Source organism: Pempheris klunzingeri, chromosome 15 (genome assembly GCF_042242105.1).
Source record: "Pempheris klunzingeri isolate RE-2024b chromosome 15, fPemKlu1.hap1, whole genome shotgun sequence".
NCBI lineage: Eukaryota > Metazoa > Chordata > Actinopteri > Acropomatiformes > Pempheridae > Pempheris > Pempheris klunzingeri.
Window position 1 is genome coordinate 13910573 of NC_092026.1, and position 25778 is coordinate 13936350.

The following is a 25778-nucleotide window of genomic DNA, read 5'->3' on the forward strand; positions in this document are numbered from 1 at the left end:
TCAGTACCTTTGGGTGTACATGAGACTTGTTAAAAATGCTAAAAAGCTGCTTGAGGGTCCAACACGGTCTCTTTTTCAGCCCCTGTTAAAGAAATAACTAGACCACAGCAACATGTCAAGCTTCACCTTAAACAGCCAAAAAAGCTACAGAAATCTAAAGAGCCATATATACACAGAAATGTGCCCGATAAATATGGTTAACACAAAAAAAAAAAAAAGGTCTCGTTTTCTATCTATTTTCCTCTTTTTTTTTTTAAACTTCTTAACTTCATAATGGCAGCCACTGCTCTCAACATCCCTTAACGTTTCTTTAACTTTCCTGTTTTTTCTTTTCTGTTCTAAAAAGGATCCATTTTGACACTCAACAGTTTGGTCTTTTATTCTCTCCCCAGACAATTTAAAACACTTAAGCCACAACCAGTCTGTAGTGTTCATTAAATACAAATCATCTGCACGTCAACAAAAATGACACAAAGACAAAGAGAGAACACAAACAGCAGAACAAAAAACAGGGAAGGAAAAAACAAAAACTGTTTTTACTGGTTTTTATAGACAGAAATACAGAGTGACTTGAATGCCTCCTACACCTTACACAGTGACATACTGGAATACCTAGATCATGCCTATACACACAGGCACAGCATGAAAACTGAATGTACATGTATAGACATGTCCTGCTATCAACGTGCTGCGCTTTTTTTTTCTTTCAAAACATGTACAGAAGTGTGTATAGACACAACACGGCACATGGTTTGTTCCATACAGTCAGTTGTTAAGAGTGTGTTTAATCTTTACCCACAATCCCGTCCATATCTGGACAAAGTCAACTTACTGTTGCCGAAGATAGTTTGGAGTTTGTAAATTAAACTGCTGGAATAGAATTTTTCACTTTTTTTTAAAAATAAAAAGATTAAAATCTGTTCATATAACAAAAATGGTGAACTGCAAACTTTGAATGAATTTGGTGGCTAAATGTGCAGGTTAAGCTGACTCTGTCCTTGTAAAACTGTAGGAAGTCAGACTTCTGGAGACATAGCCCCGAGACCCTTCGGTATGGTCAAGAGAGTTAGAGGGAGGAATGGATGGATGAAACAATGGAGCGGTAGAGAGAGAGCTTAACAAACTGTTAGTGAGCCTGGACAGTTCTGTAGAAACGCAAAGGAGGGTTGGAGAGGGCGAGGAGGAGGAGGAAAATCGGGGTTGTAGGAGGAGGAGGAGGAGGAGGAGAGTGTTGTGGGGCTTCAGCAGCAGCCCCCTCCAGCCTGTTGGCCTCCCTGGCTACCGGACAGTGTGGAGTTGGTGGTAGGATGCTGGGGTCCAATCTTAATACCATTAGCCTGTATGGACACAAGGACACGGACAACAAGAGAAGAGACAGAAATAAGGTTTTGTCGGAAAAACAAACTCTCTCAAGAACTTTGAATGTCACCGCTCCTCAGAAATCTCTTTAAGAAGACACATAACCTCATCTGTTTTAAATCCATCCATACTTTTCATACTGCATTTTTTGTTTGTGCAAATACATTTTCTACAATATTTCCTAAAAGTTTCCTCCTCCAAAACTGATTTAGTGACAATCACAATTGGTGAAGAGCAGGAAAAATGACAGATTATCTTATTTCCTATGTGTGAGACCTGATTCATGGAACTCTGTTTAGTTTATTGGTTCATTTCCTTCACGTTGTGCTAAAATCAACCACAGCCTAATTTAGTCACAGAGAATCAGTGTTGGGGCCTGATCAGACCTGCACTCATGACAGGTATAAAAGCAAAATCTACGAGACATGAAACTCCAAATAGCACACCGTCTAGAGAGCACTGATGTTTGAGGTCAGAAAGGGCTACCGTAAAACAGATTTATTTCCTCTTTCTGCACATTATGTCACATTTTTATGTAACTTGTTTGATTTTTTTTTTTTACTTGTCAGAAAGAATAAACTCAATGAAACTCAAACTCATGACAAATAAAAACAGTAAATGTAGGTCTAACCAAAGAAACAAAACAAAAAGAGCAATTTAATTACTCCCTTAATGAGAAGAAAAAAACAAACACACTAGAACGAGTGTGTCATTGCTTTCATGGTGAGATTCAAACTGCACAGCGCCTGCAGGGGCTTCTATTAGATCACTCCGCAGAGGAAGCAACAGGTTCTGCTGTGTTGCACAAAGGCAAAGCAAACACCAGCAGCACTCAAGGACACAAGGAGAAAAAAAAAGAAAGGCACGTACAAAAGAAGAGAAACACAGAAAGAGAGGCAGGCAGGTGGGTGGTAGAGAGACATGGCTCTTTCATCTCTCTCTTCCTCTCTCATCTCTTCAACTAGAACTCTCTGTCTCTTCCTCTCTGTGTACTGTAGTGCTCACTTTCCCTCTCTGTGTTTCATCATCTCACTCTCCGGCTCTCTCTCTCTCTCTCTCCCCCTCTGTATATATTTATCTCTCTCCCTCACAGTGCAACTTCCCATCCAACACTCAGTAGCAGTAGTGCCTCTGGGAAGCACTGTATGCCTTTAAATCACATTTATTGAGCTAAAGCCATGTGTGTGTGTGTGTATGTGAGAGTATGTGTGTTTTCTCATAGTGGCTGCCAACATTTCTGGTGGGGCTTCCCCTTCTCTCTCTCTCTCTCTCTCTCTGCCAGTCAGCTGATGTGGTTTGGCTGGCCAGCCTGCCTTCTCTTCGTCTTACTGTTACTAATAACATAAGAATAGTACATTGGCTGCCTGCATTCACAGACATGTTCACACATTAGTTGGCGCATACGGTCTGTGTGCACAGACACAAGTTTTGGGCTGCACAAGGGTGGTCTGTACTGACTGTGACATCATAATTTACCACGGGTAAATTCTGCTTTCTTAAGCAGATAACCCTCTGGATGAACGCATAGTAAACCTAGAGTACATCCACACTAAAGGTCACATTAGCCTAGCCTGGTGCCAGACCTCTGAATCACTGCTTGCATCTCACATTTGTTCAGTGATTCCAGCAGGTGCTCTGCTCAGTGACCGCTAATTCTGTCTGCTTGTAATCGGTATTATCGGAGCGGGATCATCTTACCACATATATCCTTCAAGCTAGTCAGCTTGTGCACTAGGATTGGTTACGGCAAAATCAATCAAAACTAGCCCCCCTAACTACATGAAACTGGCCATCATGAACACAGAGACATGCTGAATAAATTAAGTGCAAGGAAAATGGAAATTCAGGCTAAATGTTGGAGCTGGCTACAGCTCACACCAAACCAGGGTTATTTAAGCCTCAACTGAAATGACTTAAGACAAAGCAGATATCTGCAGGATGGATGCATACAATTAATATGTATAGTAATACACTACACTACTAATAAACTACTACGACTACTATGCATACTGTGGGTGCACAGTATGCATAGTAGTAGAACAACATAGGAACTGTCAGTAATCTGGAATCATCTTGTCAGACACCAATCTTTGGACAGTTGTTGGATCAACATTCTCAATTCAGCAGTGCAGGAAAGTGTGCCTGGCCAATAGGAAGTACGGTGAGCCAGGATCAGATCACTACGTTATTCTTGGTCAGCTGCTTGATGTTGGAAACTGTGTTTAACGAGAACCAAGATTTGACCAGACATCAACAGTTTTTGTTGTTTGCTAAAAGTAGATCTTTTTGGAAATCTACCTGAAGATGTGGTGCCACTTGCTTTTCACATGGAAACTGCGTTTTGGGGTTTAAGCTATTTTAATGCAGAAGTAGTATGAGTGACACAAGTGCAAACTTGCTAACAGGCTAGGTGTCTTGGCTTTCCTGCCTGGATAAGTGCTCCACTGAGAAGATAACCATCTCGTTAACTGGGTAGCAAGCTTACTGACTGGCTGGATAGACAGCATTCAGACGGACTGGCTGAGTGTTTGTTTTCTTGCCCAATGACTGAGATCTTGTGGGATGTGAGGAATTTATGAGCTGGTGAGATGCCAAGAGAGAGTGAGATAGAGTGAGAGAGATAGAGTGAGAGAGAGAGTGAAGAGAGCGAGTGGAAAATAGAGCAGGGGAGAGGAGGAACGCAGGGAGTTTTGCTTGACTGGAGTCAAAGGAGAGGAGAGAGGGAGCATAGCAAACCACAAACACTCCTGGAAAACCACACTGAGGAGAGGGAGGAGAGAAAAGGAGGAGAAGAAAGACTGAAAGAGAGGAGTAGACTGCCTGAAAAAGAGAAAAAGGATGGAGAGGTTTGAGGAGGAAGCAAAAACAGAAGAAACGGCGTGCCTGACCTCATTGTTGATATCAAACACTCCCTCCTGGATCTTCTCATAGATCTCCTTCGCTGTGTTGATGAAAGCCTAAGACAGAGACAGGAAGTTAGACAGACAGAAGAAGAAGAGAACGTTCATGTTGACTACTGTAAATGGGACTTTGGCTTATTGCCAAAACCATGGCTGTAAGTGTGAGCTGATTTGTTAAATATTCAATGCAGTGGGTCAAATGCTGGTGAGAAGCTCAGGCGTTCCACACTTAAGAGTTGGCTGCTGAACAGCGTTGCATTCACAGGTTGTGTCAATGGAAGCATGTGCCCTGCAGACAAACAATACCCAAACATGCACGTCAACAAACGGATGGGTGTGTGACTGTGTGACTGTGTGAGCCGTTTGGTAGCATCTGTCAAGTATCAGCAGTACCTGAAGACCACAGCATGATCATTCGCACGTGATCATCCACGTGTGGTGACACTGGAGAGGACAACAAACCCAGTTTTGTATTTCTTCACTAGGGCTGTTGCAGTGAAGGAACTTCCACTGCAGTGATTTAGGATGGCTCAATAGTGCGGCCGACAGGAGTAGTGGTTGTGGATTATAACATGGAGGCTCCTGAGCAGCTGATCACAGCTGACACACACACCTGAGCAGTCAATAGCACGGTGTTGCAATACTACAGTTGTTGTGCCAGCCCTTTGTACTGCTATTTCTTGTTACTTCAGTATTATAACACTGATATAGCTGCAATAAGCTGATAAAGGCCTGGCCCATTTTATTGGTCAAGAGAAGTTCCATGACATGTTGAAGAACATCCTCATTATTTAAAGTGTTAAGATCCACCTTTTAAAAATGCTAAATATTTGAAGTTTTGTATTGAGAAGACTGAACGAGCTCTAAAGGACCGTTCTGTAGGGACAGATGAAGAGCTGATACAAACCATTTTCAGAGGTAATTTTTGTTACTGAACACTGTCTAAGGCCTTTCACAGCTTTTAGAAGTTTAGATGATACGATTGAAGATCTTGGTAGAAGATGCAGAAACCCGTCAGAGCAGATTTGCCTCTTCTGGTCAAAAGTTGCTGCAACAGTAAGATGTGAGCAGCACACACACACACGGCTTACTGACAGCACTGTGAGGATCAAAGATGTGAGAATAAAGTGGATTTAAGCTCCCTGAGCGACTAGCATACGACTGTTCACAATGCATTTGTCTCCAGGGACAGTCTCTTAGTGTTTTTATATCTAAGGGTCTAAACTAGACTACTCGAATACACTGCAGATCTGACATCGCCTCAGATCGCGCAACTTTGTCAAGACAGAAAGAAGTGTTTTCCATAAACAGTGTCATTAAAGAAGTGCAAATATGTCCCAGACTTATCTGAAGTGAACTATCTGACACCTAGTCTGAAATAGACTGAGGAGCCCATGGGTCCTCTCCAGCGCACTCTATCCTGTCCGCTCCTGTCCTCTTTCCTTCCTTCAACACATCGCTGCGCTCCTTCACATCTCTCTACACGTCCTATTCTTGAATTTCTTGGACATGTTAGGTTCGGCTTTATGGAGATTCTAAAGATGGGAGAAAATAAAAGATGAAAATGAAACAAAAAAAAAAACACGGAGACAGGTGGAGAGATAATACTGAAGTACCGGAGAGACTAAAGGGATAGTGACAAGTAGAGGAGGCGCTGAGGAGGAGGAGAAAAGAAGGGACTAGCGGTGGAGAACATGAAGCAGGAAAAACCAGAAAGATGAGTAAAGAGCTAAACAAAAAATGATGAGGATAAGTGGAAAAAATAACCTCCCCCCTCCAATGTCCACCCACAGACCCTGACGACAAGTCCTGTGCACTGATTGGCTGCTGAATGTCGCTGAGAGGAGCCAGGGTGGAGGTTATGAATATGTATGAACTGTAACTGGTTGATATACTGCTGAAGAGAGAAAGAGAGATGATGGAAAAGAGGGAGGAGGGGAGGAAGGAACTAAGGGAGGGAGGAGAGGAAGGAGGAGGGGAGGGAGGAACTGAGGGAGGAGGGGATGAAGAAATGAATGGGAAAGAGGGCAGCAAGACATGGAGGGGAAAGGAGAGGAAGAGACACGTTGGAGGAGGGGGAGGAAGAATGGATGGAAAGCGGGAGGGGGGGAGGTGAAGGAGGATGGGAGGGAGGTAAAGAGCAAATGATGGACGTCGAGGGATGAAGCGAGGAGGGGTGAAGGGAAGGGAGGAGAGGAGAGGAGCAGTATCAGGAGGATTCAGAGGACACTAATGAGACAAATTAATCATACCACACACACACACACACACACACACACACACACCTCATCTTAACCCCAGAGAGGGCTCTACTCAACAGTCGTGTGGGTGTGTGTGTGTGTTTGCATGATATAAACCAGGAAAGAGAGGCTTGGAAAAAAAAAAAAAAAAAATCAATGTAAACAAACACACATACACACTCTCTGTGGTTCCCCCTGGCTGCCATGCTGTGCTGTGTAGGATGGGATTATTTATGTGATTGGATAAGTGAGAAAGGGGTCCCCGGGGACAACGCCATGTACTCATTACACTCAACACCAGGGGTGTGCCTCTGCGAGGGGCGGAGCAGTGTGCTAACTGTGCTTCACGATGCTCATGTGAAGCTGGCACGGAGATCCGTGGTGCTACAGAGAGACAGTCAGGTGCTCCACATGTGACAGTCCTTTTGGGTGACCACAACGTGCAAGACGGAGGAAGCCAACAAAGATTGACTTGATTTTTTTTTATCATTAGTCACAACTCCGTTCACCTTTCAAGACTACACTCTGTATTTATCTTTTAAAAAGGTTCACTGACTAATATTTCATTCATACTACACTTCTCTGGTTTTGCGCTAATATGTGTTGTTTAAATCATTCGGTTTCCACGATGACAGAAAACGCCTCAGTGCTAGGAGGGCTGTAGCAACCACTGAGGACACCAAGGTTATGTCCTTGGTGTTGTTTCTGGGATTTTGGGTTTTAACAACTTAAGCAGTTTCCATCTGAAAATAGACACAATATGCGTTTTTGGGGTATTTGCATCACATGTTTCTGTCTGTATATAACACAACAAATTGCATATCTTTTAATGTCCAGGCGTGGAATTAAATCATTTTTAGGGTAAGGCCACTTTGGCCATTGATAAATACAAACTTATTGGGGCACAGTAGATTGCCCAGCAATAAGCAATATCACATCATAATACTAGCACTGTACTGTCCACCATTTATTTTAATGTAAACACTACACATATAATGCCATTTGCGGTGGTGGGAGGAATGTCATGCAACTGTTGCTGTCCAGCATGATAACACAGAGATTGGAAAATGTGAGTTTGGGCGGTGTGAGACTACTGGTGATGAGTCATGCAAGGATCTGTTGAATACGTGACCACCTTTCAGTAGGTCGATGGTCTGTCCCACTGAAAACCTGAATCCACCTCGCTGCCTGCCATTGTTGTTATCTGGCTAATGCTAGCTATGGTAATGAGATGTTAAAGGTACGAACAAAACGTGCAAATGGTGCTGTTGTTGGTTGCAAAAGCCAACTATTCAAAGTACAAACAAATTGGATGCTATTGGACGTTGCACAAATAGTCATTGTAGTAGGATCAGGTACTGGTTAAAGAAAATATAACAGAAAACAGACACGCTCATTTATTCTGCCACATATCAAATGTAGTGCCTCAAAAACAGTCCAGAAGACGCTTCTAGACTCTTTAAGGATCCAGTGGAACTCTGGTGTAGTATTTCATTGAATCATATCACCATCGTCTGTTTATCATTTAAGTTTTGCTTCTCGCTTAAACAATGACAGCTAATATAATATCAGATACAATAGCAAGCTCACTGCTGATGCATCCATGAACCCACTTTTTGCCCTGACAATGCTACATTGCAAAACCAGTCAGTCTTGAACTCACTGAAATAAAAAAAGAAGCCTCTCCATCATCTGATCGCATCTGTTTGTCATCACCTCTGCTTTTAGGCTGGTTTAAATTCTTTTAGCCTGACTTGTAGCTGCTAACTAGTTTTTCAGTCTTGACCAACTCTGTGAAGCATAAAAGAGGACACCGTAATTATATTGCATAAACGGGGACTACTCATTTCTTTTCTGTGACTATTGTATAGGCTTATGGATTATATGTTCTGAAATACTATATTAATGAGAATGTTGTATGTCACTACTGTAAATGTTTAAGGTTTTGCTAATTACAGTTCAAACACCGAAGGGAAAGAGCCCCTTTTAGTCTGTGTGTGGTTTATTGTTATCACCATTTATTTCATTATCATATATTTGATGTCTTCACCCATCGCTCAGATTCCCGTAAGCTGGTGTGAGCAACAAATATAAAACTTGGCACAGTAACTGGAAATGATAGTTTGAAGTAATATGGCATCTACATATTAGATTTTGAGTATGTCAACACCATATTTTGTAAAGAGCATTCAAAATGTTCTTACAGAGGACAGGGCCCTGCAGGGAATTGGCCATGACTCATTGACCATTTGTCCAATTATAAAAAAACAAACTTAGTAGATAGTTTAGGCCTAGCAGAGTATTTTGAGCCCAACCCACACGAGGTGCCACAAATGTGTACCTCAAAATCCCTTGGACAGAATTCCATCAAATTTGGAGGGCATGCTCTCATTGCAAGTAATAACTAAAATGTCAAAGTTGCCTTTGAGCAACCCTGATGAAAGTGACTGAAGAAATCCACACATCCTGAAAGTACACAGTAAGATCCTTTCAAATCAGATAAAATGGAGGCAAATGGCAGCACTTCAAGTTAATTATTGAGAGGAGGGTGCCTTTACGGTGAGTGTGTGATTTGTCTCACTCGTTTACATAACATAATTAAACTAGCTCAAGTGACTTGACTTTTTAAAAAGGCAAAATTTGCCTGTTGGTGCTTCAATTTTGGCCGATTTGAGCTGCTTCCTTCTGATGAGCCAAAGAGGATTTGAACCCATACATGGCCTCTTCTGGCTTTGTGGCTTTATTTCGCTGTGTTGGGTTTGAAATGTTTCCGGGCGTCAACCTCCATAAAAATGTAGCCAGCAGGTCCAGACAGTAAGCACGCATCTAAGAGGAAGCTACGATAATGGTGAACATGGTGATGGAAAAAAAATGCAAATATAGCGAGGCGAGATGCGGCCAAAGCTCATTCCAAACACACCCTTACCGGTACGGTGTGTGTGTGTGTGTGTGTTATTACCTCCTCTACATTAGAGGCAGTCTTGGCTGAAGTCTCCATGAATATGAGGCCGTGTTCTCTGGCAAATGCTTCACCTTCCTCTTTCTTCACCTCTCTTCTAGACTCCAGGTCACTGAAAACGCAGAAAAAAAAAAAAACCTCAAACACGGATGCAATGATGTAATGTGTTTTTACTCAGGAAATAACTGGTCAGCCAAAGGAAGAAAGATTCTTATGAGGCAGGAACAGTGACATTTTACCCTCATTTCTGGAAGAAGCTAACCAGTCAGAATCACAGAAATTCTGCAATTTTCTCTAATGTGTTAAACTAGGATCTAAGCTTCTGTTCATGACACATATTTGATGACAACAGATAAAGAGGCCTCAGATTTTGTTGTTTTGCCTGTATAAAAAAAATTGTTCCTTTCTGCTGCCAGTTAACAGCTCCATCTAAATTTAATTTGATACTAGAAACAATTTCATACATTTCTTATATAACCTTGGGTACTGCGTGAGCCATCAGTGTTGTCATTAACCAGCTGAGGTTTGCTGCAAAAGTGAACTTCCTTATTTAAATGTGACAAGAGCGTGCATTTACCATACCATTTCTATCAACAGCATTCTTTTGACATAACTATATCTTACACAATGCTGTGTTATGTAACCTAAAGCAGAGAATGAGCCTAAAGTATTGTGAATAACAAACAGTTGTGTGACTTTAAATGATGTATTTCACTGAAATAAGTGTGGAAGAGTGTGATTTGTTTAATTGTGAACACACGTTACAGAGTAAGGGACGGGACCAGACCCAGCCATAACAGCATCGGATGTTGAACAAACCACAGTTTACAGCCTGCTGTAGGATCCTACCTCTTGTTGCCAATGAGCATAATGACCATATTGGAGTTGGAATGTTGGCGAGCATCCTCTAACCAGGTTGTCAAGTGGTTGAAGGTGTCCCTTCTGTTGGAACAAGCACACAATCTAGTTTCAAACTAGTTTCCCATTGATAATACGAACAAAAAAAACCCATCAGAGAGCACCTGTTACCCCTACTGAGACAGAACATTACAGTTTAAACAATGGTACACAGCGATGCCAGACTGGACTTCCTTTTGTTAAGTGGTGAATGATGTTCTTGTCACTTCCTCTTTCAATGTTTACTAATAAAAACAGCTGTCTATCCACCTCTGCCTACACTTCCACTTCTGTAAATGGCCTTGTTTTTAATGTTGAAAAATGTGGATATGAATGTGTTGTGTCATATGTGATCAAGTTTTCACATAACGCATATATGAATGGGTATCAACAGCTGAATATTCTTCACTTGAAGTATTTTTGGGGCATTTTATGCTTTTATTTATTTTATTCGTCAACAGTATTGAGATTTCAGAAAACAATATCAGACAAAGAATGACGCATCAAACCTCCACAGGCAAATTTAACGTGGGGACATTTCGGTTAAAACTAAAACCCCTCAGCCAGCAGGGCACCCCACCAGCTAAAGTTTCATTGTTTTTATACATTCCAATATACTGTGCAATATAATCAGCTGGGGGATAACTGACGACTTGTGAATTGCCTTAATACGATACCACTGCAGATGAGGAACGTTTTCTGTTAATAAATTGGCACTGGTCTGTTGTTGTAGCTTACAGTCCTCAATGTCTAAAGACCCCCTAGTGGCCCCTCGAGGTTGTTATGCCTACTGTGTCCCGCAGTGTTAAATATCTCCATAATGGCCAGTCAATTGACTGCATTTGTAGATAAGAACCCCAGCAGTTTTCTTCTGAATATGAATGTTCACAGAAAATTGATCAACATCGGGGCATTCGTTTCTTTGACACGGGGGTTGGTGGTCATTAAGAATCAACTTCTGGGGAACGCGAAGCTCATTTACAAATTTTGTCAATCGAGCCAGTAGTCATCAATATATTTTGCTGCCGACTGTAGCATCAAAAGAATGCAGACCTGCTGCCAGTTGGGTTTCAGAGAAGAGGCAGCTAATACCCCATTTACAGTCAGCTATTTTGAGATTGGATAGTTCTGTGATCTGCCCAAGACACATGTAGGGATTAAGTGTAAATGCATCCAAGAAACATTTGAGACAAAGCAAAATCCCATTGTTCAAATCGCCTCTGGGAGGTGTGAACACACCAGTCTCTCCAAGATGGCCACCCACAGTGAAAGTATGTCTGTGATCTGTGGAAATATTCTCTCCCTATCTGATTTTCTTATCAGCAGCTGTAGTCACAGTAACATGACACTGAAGCCAGCTGTCGCTAGAGTTTGGGAAAAAACAGGAAGACAACAGTGAAGATTTTTGTCCAGGTCATTTTCATTATTAGGGTTTATTGGTTTAGAAACTAAGGACATTCCATCATCTTCAGCAGTAGTTTGCCTTTAGTCCCAATTAGCAAGTGTTAGCATGCTAACACCTTAACCTCAGACGTTGAACATTGTAAATATTATACCTGCTAGCATTGACACCTCATCATTATTTCTCAATCTAGATGACAACTTTACAACGCTCCTGAATGCAGCTTGAACTCAGAGGGTGTAGGCGTCCATTTGATTGGTGTTCTTACCTTGTGATGTCATAGACTAGCAGTGCTCCTGCTGCTCCTCTGTAGTAAGACCTGGTGATGGACCGGAACGACTCCTGACCAGCCTGCAGAAATGCATACATATATTAATTAACAGAAATTGAAATTTGAATAATTGAAATGACCACAGACAACTGCTGATCCTTTGGTTTTCCAACAGCCTGAATATGACTCTGGCCTCACAGGCCTCATCTTTCAGTCCTAAGGGCCCTGTTGATGTGGTCTTGTCCCATACATGTTCTGCACCAGTCCTGATTTTCTACCAGAGTTAGTCTCCCATTTTTCCGCCAGCAAGGCAAGAGAGAACAGTGCAGAACCTGAAACTGGATACAATGGAGTTCTCTCTTCCCCCCCGGCTCCCTGTTTATGAGCAACATGGAAGGTCACATCAAGCTATGGCTCGGCCTCATATGGATAAACCTGTAGCATTTACTGCCTCTCTCTCTCTCTCTTACACACACACGTCACCTTGTTCATTCCCTTCAAGTATTATCTCCCATTGTTTCACCCCCACTGTCTCTTCCATGCATCACTCACCTTTTCATTCTCTCTCTATGAATGCCTGGGCCTCTCCTTTCCTTCAACCCTTTCACCACTAACGTTCTTACCACTCCCCTGCCACGTCTATTCATCCTCTGTCTCCGTACGACGTACAGTAACAATGTTGTCTGTGTTTAGTCCAGTCCAGAGTAGAAAACAAAACAGCACTCTATCCTAGCAGCTGTAGTCCTGCTCTGCTCTGACCTCATCTGAAAAACCAGACAGTCAGAGACACAGTCAGTCGATGAATCATTCAGTAAGTCAGACGACCAGGCTGCCAGTCACTCAGGAACCACGTCTGTTGGTCGATGAAGTAGTCAGTCACCGAGTTAGATAACTGGTCAGTCAGCAAGAGGACTAGGCAGTCAGTCAGCAAGACGACTAGCCAGTCAGTCAGCAAGACAACTAGCCAAACAGTCAGCAAGACAACTAGCCAGTCAGTAGGAGAAGAGATAGCCACTTAGATGGCCCTACAATAGTCTGTCCACCATTCATGGAGCAGTCAGTAATGCTATTAGTTAATAAATGATAAATAAGGGTGCAAGAGAGGGAACACTGTGTCTGTCTGCCATCTGCTTCTGTGCAGATACACACACAAATGCACACACACTTATGCATATGGCATGTGCAGCCTACTCAACAATCTGGTTTCTCTAGCCATTTGGAGATGGTGGTACATTATACATGTCCAGTAAATATCAGTGAGCTCTGCTGGTTTTCTTTATGACTATCTAATCAGGGACTCTGTGACAGCTGGACAACCAGGTGAACACAATTAGCTAGCTGCTAGAATGGAAAACCTGGAGCAGTGTTATTTTTGTGAAGCAGGACTGACATCACTGCTGTGGGCCTTGTCCTTTCCCTGCTCCGCTCATGCTTGGAGCAGTGATTTTCCCGTGGAGCGCTAACTCCACCTGCTGGTCAACTGGTTACCTGCAGGGGCAGGAGCCCTTACTGCACCGAGCAACATTACACCCCTTTTTCCGTCTCAACGCCCGCACTTGCCGTTTTGAGCAGATGCGTTTAGACATCAAGAGGTAGCAGGCAATGGTGTCATGTGTGAAACATGGCAACATACGGCAAACTTAACTCAAACTAGAAGTACACTATTCCTAATGCTTCTTTGAAGCGGCCTTCAGAGTGTCAGTGGCAGTCCACGACACTACACCGATCAGTACAAGACTGTTTTAGGATGGACCAATGTCAACAGATGTTAACAAGTTTAAGTGCTGACATGCTGAACTCAACCTAAACATCATTATGAATATTAAAACATGACTCCGTTATGTCAGAACCTCCACAGATAGAGAAACAGAATCCTTTCCTAAACCATTTAAAATAATATGTCTTCTTTAAGTACCTATGTGCATCTAGATCACTTGATTTAAAGTTCTTCTCAGCTCCAGAATTGCAATTGTGATGCTGTATGCTTTAATGTCAACTTATTCGTTCATGACGTGGAAAGAAAAGCAACAAACCATCTGAATTTGACGGAGCCGTGTGTTTGTCCTCATTGATCAACTGTGTTTCCAGTAAACATCAACTGGTGCTTGGGCAGTGTACAAGTTATCAGAAATAATGTGCATGTTTTTGGTTTTCATTCATTTTGAGGGATTTATCTAAAGCTGAAACCCTCCTCAGTAGAAAACAGGGAGATGTTGCTTTTCAACACAACATGAGAACAGTTGGAAAAACGCAAAATGTATAAGTAAGACTTCTTGTCATCTAAGAGGGCTCCAAGTATACTGTTTTAATAATCCACATCCAACTCTGTAATTCATTCCAGAGCCCTGGTTTATCCCAGCATGTAATACCTGCATGTCACAGACTTCCATACACACAGCCATTAATCTAATATTTGTTAGTCTTTTCACAGTCATGGATATACTGCAACAAGGAGGGAGGTCTCCTTTAAGTAGACAATAGATATATTACCGTATCCCAGATCTGCAGTTTGATCTGTTTGCCATCTATAGTGATCATCCTCGCTCCAAACTCCACACCTAGACAGACACACACACACACACACACACACAAATGTGTATTAGTTACAATTAGGGACGCACTCAAACTTTCACACTACAGACAAACTGCACCACAGTCCAAGTGGACTGAGATGTCCTTTTCAGGAGCTCTTGGTCCAGTTGTTTGGTTCGCCAGAGTTCAACTCCCAGCTTTAACAAAAGCCTCAATGAAGCCAGCCAGGTGTACAAGGCGTGACAGCACCCTTACATTACCTCAAACATACATCTGGCTTTTCTGTAATTCAGGTTTTTTGTAACTTAATGATTGACCTTTAAGCCAAAACTGATTGTGAGAACCAACTTGAGATGGTGGGCCCACATCTGCTAATACAGTATGTAGTAGCAGGTGTAGTCTTTCTGGTGCAGTTACCTGTTACACAAGTACAATATACAGTACAGCCATCACACAGACAAGGTGGGAAGACAGAGATGATGCCATGTAGTACATGGTCATCCTAACAGATGCTTTTTAATTATCTGTAGGAATATTATAGAAAAACTACAGCGTACAGCTTTACAGCATTTAAAAAGCAAGCTTTTTCCTTGTTTTTTGTGAAATCTGTTGTGTTCTATCACTCCTCCCCCAGCACATTGTTTGCCTTTAAGATAAAAACGTAAAGAGCAGACTATAAAGTAGTTTATCAACTGGAATCCCTTTAGTTTCTATAAAAATCTCTTTTCACATTGTTGGACAATAGACAGCTAGCGTAACCCCACCAAAACAGAGAATAAGCTATCAAAGCTAAAGGCTACTGGTGGTACGTAACAGGACACTTTTCATGCTGGGAAGAAATAGAAGTCTATCCAACAAATCTCATTTATCATCTCCTATGGTTTAAAAATATCATAAAATCATTGTTGGTAAATCATTTACTGAGGAAATGTTAAGATCAGTCTGGTCTCCTTACTTTTCAAGAGCCGTGTGGGGAGGTAAATGTAAATGCTCTGTATTTGTACAGCACCTTTCTAGTCATCTCGACTACTTTCACATCCTCATCCACACAGCAGGAATCTAAGCTGGAGGAGCCTGTTCTTTCACACACATTCACACAGTCTGTCTGAACTTTGGCCCAACCTTGCTTATCTGAAAAATGTACTTTTATTGCAATAAAGGTTCATGATACCACCGACATAAAGCTATCCCATCCCACAGTTAATTACTGTTAATTAGCTCTCTCTCTTTAGCCTGCTAGCATCAGCTGAACTGATTTTGCACTGCATTCTAACAAGAGACGTGTGTGCACATGGTAAATGCTAAATTATGATATTATATACATTTAATTTACTATATTTGTGGTGATGGTGTTGCTTTAATGCTGAATGTGTAGTGGACAGGCGCACTTACCAATAGTGAGGTCGTGAACTGGCTGAAATCTCTTGTCTGTGAACTGTAGTAATAGACATGACTTCCCCACACCTGAAAAACACACACACACACACACACACACACAGGAGCAGTGATTATGGAGTCACACATTAACACACTCCAGGTTCAAGTTGCCATATGTGCTTAGAATAAAATATCACACACATTAACATTAGAAAATCTATTCCTTCTCCTAGCTCTGAACTCCCACAGAGTGCAGAGACACACTGCTGTTTGCAGGTGACCACTCTGCAGGAAAGTACAAATGTAAAACATTAATTAATGTCTAATGCATATAATTCATTAAGATTCAATATGGAAACATTGAAATCACTATGCAGTTCAAACAATGCCAGCACCGCTCTACACATGGCTTCAGATGGGAATGTTTCAGACTGCCACAGAGCCACAGACACTCAGATAGACTCAGATTACAGTCAAGTCATGAGGTGTCAACAAATATTTCAGTACCTTCCAATGATCACCTCTTTATTAGTTTTAGTAATTCGGTGCAAAACAAAACAGCACAGTGGATCATCGGATTAAAATGTACTCATTTTAATGTGATGGTTTACGTCAATAGACTCTCTGCAGTCATCATATATAAAAAGTGAGAGCTGTTTAATTCCTTGACACGTTTTAAAAGACAAACACTTAGCATGAGAAACACACAAAACAGGTTTGATGCAGCAGCAGCTCCACTGCAGCCTGTTTCAACCTTAGTGCCCAGCCTTTATCGAGAAAACATCGTCATTTTGATGAGCTTACAAATGAGTAATGTTTCTTACACATGAGGATGGGCTCACCTCTTTTCAAGTAGACTAATATAAAAGGTCAAACGCCCATATTTAGGTTGGAATTGTAGTTATTGGCAGTGGAAAGATCCTTTTCTAATGTAGTGTCAATCCAACATAAGACATGGGAAGAACAGTCCTTGATCTGTACTAAAATGCGTTCTAATGCTCATAAAAGCCACTGCACTACGAGACTTCAGCAGTTTAAGTTAGCCAAATCAAGTGGGAGAGGTGAGGCGAGAATGAAACTCATGAGATGGCCAGAGAGAGAAACAGACAGATATTCAAGGAGGAGATAGAGAGGGACATGGTCTTCCTCCTTCAGTTTCCAAGGGTTACCATTGCCAGGCAGCAGCGTTGCTGGGCAGTGATTGTGTGATGAAGAGGTGGAGGGAAGAAAGCAGGGATCACAAGGAGGACGGCTACATAGAGGTGTGACAATCATGTCATTGTTTGCCTCTACAACACTTACTGTGCAATCAACAGACACCTGCTTACTGGGGATGGGTCATGATTCTCAATATTAATTAATTAGAACAATTTATTTGTCAGATATCTATATGCACAGATATAGATTTAGATCTATCTATCTAGAGAGTTCGGTATGTTTGACATCGTGATGAAAACTAAACTAAGAGGCATTCACAAGGACAGCTACGCATTCGATTTCCTGATTTCAACAGCTGTCCTAACTATGTCAACCACAGGCGCATTTGGCTGCCAGTCACCAGTTAACATGGTCACTCGTTGAACTGAAACAGTGAACATCATCTGGAAGGAGCCTTGGGTATTAGCTGGGTTAGCCTAGCTCTGACCCCGGCTCCCTGTCCTCTCCTCTCCTCCTGCAGTGCTCGGTCCGGGTGGACAGAAGATGTTGTGGGCAGTGATCGAATAAACGTCTGCTTTAATCTGAACTCATTCAAACATGTAATTCTGCCAAAAATTCTGCCAAGTGAAAACAACAATGTAGCAAACTTTAAAGGAGCTACGCTCACCGCATCTGACGGCAGCCGTGGTATGTGCGCACGCGACGCGGGGGGGTGGGGGGCTGAACTATTCGAATAGGTCACAGTGACTTGTCTCATCACTGTCACCAGTAATTTTGCTCGAAATGCACATCCCTAGTGCTTACATTAGACTCTGCTACTATCAAGGCCCAACTGCTAACAGAGGAAACATTAAGCAATTGAGCTTCCAAGCTTTATTATTTCCAATAAGCTAAATGAGTCAAAATACATTTAATAGACCATTCTGGCACAGGCCAAATTTCAATTTGCAGACAAGAGATAACAGAGTGATGTATGAGCAAATGGTCTACAGCATCCCACAATCAAAACCATGTTGCACTTTCAAATGATGAGAGCTGCTATAATCACAGACATAATTAGTGGAGAACTATGCAATATATTACATTGTAAAGGTATTTCCAACAGTTTTTAGTTGAGGTAATAATGCCAATACCAAATAGACATGTGATATCAAAACCTCATGGTATCCACATACAACACAGTGCAGGCCCGGCAAACTCTGCAACACTTAACTATGGTTAGGCAGCGCAGAATTAATATTAAACATTTTATTTTTATCTTTTTTATTGCAACTGTTGGTTGTCCCGTAGTGAATGTAATTGTAGACTGAACCTGTGTACACAAAATACCTTAAACGTGTTGTATTCTCTAACTGTTTTAGGTTATAGACACACAAACCAACAAAAAACACATGAATAAATATGGCAGCCAGGATAACAGAAACAGGGATATAGTCATGTCGCATCATGCGTTACTTAAGTGGATCATAACATATCAGATATGGGATTAATCTGCGGATTCTCAGGTCAAAACGAGACCAAACTTTTCTATGGATATTAGTTAGGAGGCACTTTTGAGGAAACACTTTCACCATATGCTCAAAGCCTATGTTCTCCACGACCTAGCATGGTCGCATATCTAGCTGCGGTGAGCAAAGCATTAGTTATTACTATTTGTGCAGCCTCTCAATGCAGATTTAGACGGTGCAAAATGCTACGCGTAGAAGGACTCATCTTCCAGTCTATTTTTGTCTCATCGCAGTTTCCAATTTCCATTTTCGCCATGATTAATTGGGCTAAGCCAACTAGCATGCTCTAGCTGATAGATGACAGCTAGTGCACTGTCAAAGCTTCCCGTGTAAAACTGGCTCTGTTCCATGTGCACACTGACATGTAGATCTCACTGTCCCACGACAGCATTAAGACATTTTTTAGGACAATGCGGAAGTGCCTTAAACCTGCATTCTTTGTACAAGCCAGCAGGGGGCGACTCCACTTGTTACAACAAAGAAGCCCATGAGAAAATGACCATGCTTTTCACTTGATTTATTTCCTCAGTAAAAATGTTCCTAATGAGTTCATGGTCTCAGTAACCAGTTTCACTTCATTCATTTTGTAAGTTATGGTCCCATTTATAGTAAAATAAAATATGCTTTGAGGCAGGACTGTGCCTAACCAATCAGAGACTGGTTATGCAGAATGATGTGGAGGTCTTCGAGGAACGAACATCACTTCTTGTCCTGAAACCAAGATGGTGGCACATCTGCCAAACTCCAGGCTTTAAAAGGGCAGTCGCCAAATCAGTGAGTGACATCATGGTGGCTATGTCCGCTTCTTTTCTACAGTCTATGGGAAAGACCCACTGGGCTATCAGAACGCTATAAGCCAGCCGGACCAGAGCGGCTGGTTAGAGAACAGGCTGACTGAATGTTTGGCAGGTGGATACATTTAGCTGTGTGAGCTAAGCAAACACCAGTCCGATTCAACTGATGTGGACCAATGAGACGAGCGTTTGCCGACATTCAACGCCCTTCCTCTACTGTAGGTTAAAAATCTACTATGAGAAAGTCTGCACAAAATCTAAAATTAGTCATGAGCAAGATGTTCTGCAGTAATATCAGCAAAGCCATTAAAGGTGATCAACCTGGCAAAGTGAAACTATCCAAACACAATCAGAGCTCTTTTCTTCATACAAGGATACCTGCTCAATGTGACTGCTGACAATCTAAGGAGCTTGGACTCGTCCATTTTTGAAAGCTGGCTTTAGCTGTAGTTATACCAACTGGTCCTTCAGCTTAACAAGGCAAAAGGTCGTTTTCAATTTTCTGCAAATAACTACAGTTCTTGGTACACTACACTACAGTTGGGCCTGCCAAAACTGTAAATCACTACAGTCAATACTACACTTGAGCGCATATATTGAGCTGAGCTACAGGCATCAGCAGACTAACAATGACCACATCAAAATGCCAGTGTTTAGCAGGAATAGCAGGTCACCATTTTGGTATAGCATGCTAACATCTTTTGATTAGTGCTAGACACATTAGTACAGCTGTGGCAGATGCCTTTAGACAAAAACAATAAAATATGAAAATAAAATATAACGATCCACAGTACAACCAAAAAAAGAACAGAGGATTTGGAGAAACATCTTTACAGGGTATGTGTGGTAGTGTCTGAAAACATAAGCAGTGTTTCCCCCAAAAACTAGGAACCTATGGAAGAGCTTCGGGCTTTTCCATTGCAGGGTCTACACTTAAATGACATCGGCTCTTGACTGTAGGCTCCTGAAGGGTCTTGTTGTAAAACCTTAGTCAGGACAGATGCATCCACTCTACAACTGATCCAGGATTATCTACATAAAGGGACCTTTACTTTCCTGTTGAACTCCCTCAGAGTCTGTGCTTGTGCTAGTTACCAGTGATCCACAGTGCACAGAGAAAAGGGTCAAACCTCTAAGAAAATGGTCTCTGGAAATGTGCAGACCTACAGAAAGTGTCCCATAGAACAGAATCTATTTTTGGAGGTTTAACCACGTGCAGAGACTATAATTTTCTTTCAAAGTTAGTCTGACTTTCTGCCGACCAGATCTGTGTACTGGCTGGTTGGCCGGCTGGTCACTGGCTAAAGAGAAAATCTAAACCAAATCAGTATTCACATATTTTTTCAAATTTTTTATTTTTTACCAGGGCAGTTGAACAATAACAATTTACTTGAATAACTCTCTGCAGGTGCCTTGTCATCATGACAGAGGAAAGCCTCTCCTCAAGTCACCACACATCTCTACCATCACTGAATTACTAGGGGATTTCTTTTGCCTTTTTTTACAGAACTGACAGAAAACGAGGGAGGAGGGAGGGGGAGGGATGACCTGTCACAAAGTTCATCAGCTAGACACAAACTGAGGACGTCCCTGATTATATGGCAAGTGTCTTAAACCCCTAGACCACCAGGATGCCCCAGTCAGCTTTTTAATCAATTCCCCACTTTAGAAAGCTTCACTAAAACAGAGAATCAAAGTCTCTATGAAGGAGTCCTCGCTGCAGTGTGGGCTTCTTCTGTTTTAAAGGAACATGGATATGTTTAGAAAATGACAAAAAGAAAAAGGTATGAAAAGGAACATTTTAGCTTCTTAACAAGAACTGGTTAAAGAAACACAACTGGTAAAATTAGCACGAAGTCTTCCTTGTTCTCTCTGTGCAGCGCTAATTCTGATCCCAGATCAAATCAACTGGAGGAGTAAAATGATGCGGTTTTCCTTTTCAATATCATCCCTCTAGTCCTTTTGGACAATTAACTATTTACTGACAGTGGATGTGGTGCAGGTACAGGTTAGACTGACCTGGAGGGAAATGGGGGAAGACCAAGTCCTTTATAAGTAGATAATATGAAATCACTGAATTTCTGTACCAAAGCAGCTGTTGCCATACAGCTGGACCAGCACAGAGACCAGAGGGTGTTATGCACAAAGGCTGTTCATCTTTTAAATTGGGGATATTATGTTATTTGCTTTGGTGTATCGGGACTCAACATGGCAGTTACTAAGGCACTACAGACACACCCAACTGAAAACTACTGTAGGCTATTACCAGTCTCAGGTAATGAAGGACTGATTACACTTGGCTGTACAAAGTAATGAACAGTGAGTCTCCATTAGTCTGCAGGTCTAGATAATGACCAGGAAGGTTTTACAATACTACAACTAATAATAATAATAATAATGGGGCTTTCAATAAGAATTCTAATTAACAATCATAGAATTTACATTGGTCATTAATATTTTAGTCTACCAATAAAGTAAAATATCTAAAAATCTGTCACAACTTTAATGATGCTAACCAACTCAGGTACCATGTTACAGTGATAACTAAACATAGAAATATAGCCGTTATTCCAGCATAAGTGACCCCAACAGCTTTATTCTGATTGGGGTCAACTTTGCTTTAACCTTTGGGAAAAAAAACAAAGTCTCCTCAATCTTATTGTCTAAAATACAAGGATCGTGTATTTGGAATAACCAACTCCTTTAACTTAAAGGAGACCAGCGTTTAACAGAACCGGGGTGACTGTTGTTTGCTGCAGGTAATTTAAGCTGGAAAAAGCAAACAAACAATTAGTCAGTTAATGCTCCTGAACCCAATTCATCAAATAACATAGAATACACGAGAACACACATATAATAACACAGAATTATATACACGAGTACAATCTGTAGACTAGTTTACTCACTGTTCATTATTGTGTGTGTTTATGTTCTAATGCATGTGTCAACCAGCGGAACTGCTGATATCTTTGTCAAACCACGCGCTCCAGTATTAGCAAACATCCTCCAACAAAACTGACTGCCCCTTCAGATATTTGCAAACCTGTTATCATTTTCAAAGCTCTCCGTTTGAAGTTTTCTCTTCAGTTCTATCCCAGTGGACACTGATGTTTCTCTTGTTCCCATATATGTCAGGCTACAGCTACACTGAACAGGGTGGAATTAGGTAAGGTGATATCAAAAGTTTGCCTCCTCTATGTAAAACAGAACACAACAACATTGGGAACGTCAACTGATGAGCCACTTGGGGTTGTGCTTGGCAAAATACAGTTTGCAAGCTTTCCCACCCAAGTCAGTGATACCATCCAGTGAAGTTTAGTAGTGTCTGTTCTGATCCAACTGTACTTAGGCTTTTTGCAGGAAAGATTTAATAATAAGATCACCTGTACTGTTCCATCACTGTTGTCTTCCTTTCTTCCCAGTAAAGCAGTGATGACAAAAAGTAATGATGTTATTGTCACCTGGACACACAGAATGCGTGCGCTTTTTTAAAATTTTTTTTTTAAAAAAGGACTTGTGTGGTCCTGCTGCTTGTGGAAGGGCTTCAGTACAAGACAGAAAGCTTTTGGATTTTTAGACGACCCAAAATGACATTTAAGGAATAGTTGTAACGGAACTGGCCACACACGGACATACTGGGCACAGAACACATCACTGTATCTATACGAGGTGCACAAAATGTTTTACCAAGGATTAATTATCACAGTTACCATTGCACCTTTGATACCCCTAAAAAAAACAACCAAACACTGCTTTAGATGAGTGCACTGCACCGGGGGCTCTACACAGTATTCCTGGTGTAGGGACACTTGTAATCAAGCTTGGACCTTGGCTGGAGCTCTCTTCAGCCACATGACAGAAACAACAGCAGCAGGAAAACATGAACCTGTTTCGCAATAACACTGAAGGAAACACGCTGCACAGTGATCACTATTTATTTTCCTGTTAGATTTTTGATAACTTTAGTAACGCTTTCTTGGTTTAGTCATCATACGATATAATCAAATAAACGTGGAGAAAAAAAAAATCAGAACGGCTTAATCTTTGTTTCTCTGACCGGAAACAAGAAGAGGTCCTGGCTGTGTATTTGGCCAGACTCTTTGGTTCGGCTTCCTGTTCTGAATAATCCTGACACATTTCTCAGTGAGCCTGAAAGGACTGTTCTTCACCCTGTCTGTAACACTGGCTGTCCATCATCTTAGTCTGGCAGTATTGGAAATGCACATGTTGCCAAACTGCAAGCTAACTGAGCAGGCCCTTCATCAGAGGAGCCAGCGAAAAGTCCCCAGATAACTACATTAACCACTGCTCCACTGGGTTTCCACACTTGGACGATAGGAAACTCTACAATAATGTAAAAAAAAAAAAAAAAAAAGAATTCAGGGCAGGAAGCCCAACAGCAATTCCAATTCATGCAGCAAATATTTGATCAGAAATAACAAGTGCTCTACGCCATTTTAGGAAACATTGGAGGCTATAGCTTGACGTTCTGGCCTTCTCAGAGAAGACGCTCAGAGAACGTAAGCTGGTGTTTGACGATGCATCTACAGCGAAACCAAATAGATGGACGTTATCTGTGTGATATAACGTGTTCAGATAAACCGCTAATGTTCTGTCGTGACAACTGTTGGCTACATATTTGATGCTAACGCTAGCCAGACAGTTACCTGGGCTAGCAAGCTGTGGCTAACATCCCCCCACCCTCGACGCAAAGCGGACAAAAGGCCCAACATCCATCTACCACTGTCAACAACTGCTAGCAGTACAAGCAGCACAGGACCAGCTGGCGTTAGGGTGTCTGGGTTTCATTTTCTGGCGCCGTCAGGGCGTTTAAAACATTATCCAAATATGCTAACAATGTAGAATCGGAGCTGTCATCCCACCCCTTGCGTCTCCGCTTTAACCACGTCATTGGACTATCCAACACTGCGGAAATACACCGCTAGCTCGCCAATTAAAGCTAGCTGCGTGGTAAGTTGCAGTCTAGCTTGGTACTCGCCGCAGCTTACCCGTGTCTCCGATGATGATGTATTTGAAGAGGTACGCGTACGCCATGGCCCCTGGTTTGTGCAGTGAGCTGACTCGACGGGTACACCAACTGTAAACAGTGTGGAAAAAAGGTAGCTGACAGTTCGCTAGCCCGTTTCTCTCTGGCGGTGCTGAGGAAGGAACAATAAACAGCCAGAGCCTCAGCCCTACGTCACACGGCCCGCCCTCGCCACGCTACATTATGATGCCTTCAGGGGCTCCTCGGACACTTGACGATGCGTCCACTCCTCCGCTCTTTAATAAACGGGCGCCAGTCTGTGCACCATTTTCATGTAAGCCAAACAGCTGAGTCAATATTTAATTAAATAAATCTTATTGTAAGACACATAACGCTGCGTTTATTGCAACCCCAACTCAAATTTAATGGACAGACTTGAAATGAGTCACCCCATTCTTCATGATGATAAAAAAAAATATATGTCAAGAGTCATTATCATATGTGTGGAATTAAAGGGATGATTAAAGCAAAGAAAAGCGACAGCTATACAGGGTTACCTGCTGTAGCAGGGCCTCTCCCTGTAGTCATCATTGGCACTGACATTACCAGCTTACACCTACATGCAAAGCAAAAATCTCATAAATCATTTGGTCAATAGCAATGTGTGTTGTGTTCAGTGACAATGGATTTGTAGCTGGCAGCACTCAAAAAATCAGAATGTTGAAGCTTGGAGCATGCAGTTTACACTGTCAGTGTAGACCACATGTAAATCTCTCCTGGTGAATCTACAAACAGACGGCTGCAACAACAGCACTTCTTCTTCTGTTTATTTCGACGGACACGGAACACATGTGGCCCCGTCTTCTTTTGCAAGCTGTCATGGTTGCTTGCTCATATCTGACCAGAAAAATCAAAAATGATCCAGATCCTTCACTTAGCTTCTTTCAGCACTACTCAGTACTCAGTGCAGAACATTGTCCCCTGCAACTGTTACACTATTCTACATTTTATCATATGATTATACATGCATTCATGTAAAAGTAGCATTTTACTCTTCTAGTTGGTTGAGGTGGATCTGGTTTTAACTACTTTGTGCATTTTGTGTAATTGATTGCAACTAATGATTATTGATTTGCTAATTATTTTTCTCTAAATTTTGTGTTTGCATAAAATTTGAAAATTGTGTGTTAATGGTGTCACATTTACTCAGAGCCCACGGTGACACCTTCACAGTGCTTGCTTTGTCCGAACCTCAAAGTGACTAAAATCATTAAAATCAATAAAAGGAAAACTACAGTTGAGAGGCTGGAACCATGAAATGTTTGGCATTTTTGCACACGAACTGAATTCATCAGAATAGTTGTCAATTGATGTTTCTGTACGATTGATCAGCT

General features: G+C 41.7%; 1 protein-coding gene across 1 annotated transcript; it reads right to left on the reverse strand.

Moving 5' to 3' along the window:
- Nucleotides 1–352: 352 nt before the first annotated feature.
- Nucleotides 353–24585, reverse strand: rab2a (RAB2A, member RAS oncogene family). The gene is made up of 8 exons (XM_070845130.1): nucleotides 24407–24585; nucleotides 15953–16024; nucleotides 14519–14586; nucleotides 12026–12108; nucleotides 10308–10400; nucleotides 9459–9570; nucleotides 4248–4316; nucleotides 353–1337 (listed from the first exon to the last, which is right to left on the reverse strand). Exons 1-8 carry the CDS (start codon nucleotides 24450–24452, stop codon nucleotides 1242–1244), a joined length of 639 nt encoding a protein of 212 aa, XP_070701231.1. The 5' UTR covers nucleotides 24453–24585; the 3' UTR covers nucleotides 353–1241.
- Between the last annotated feature and the right edge of the window lie 1193 nt (nucleotides 24586–25778).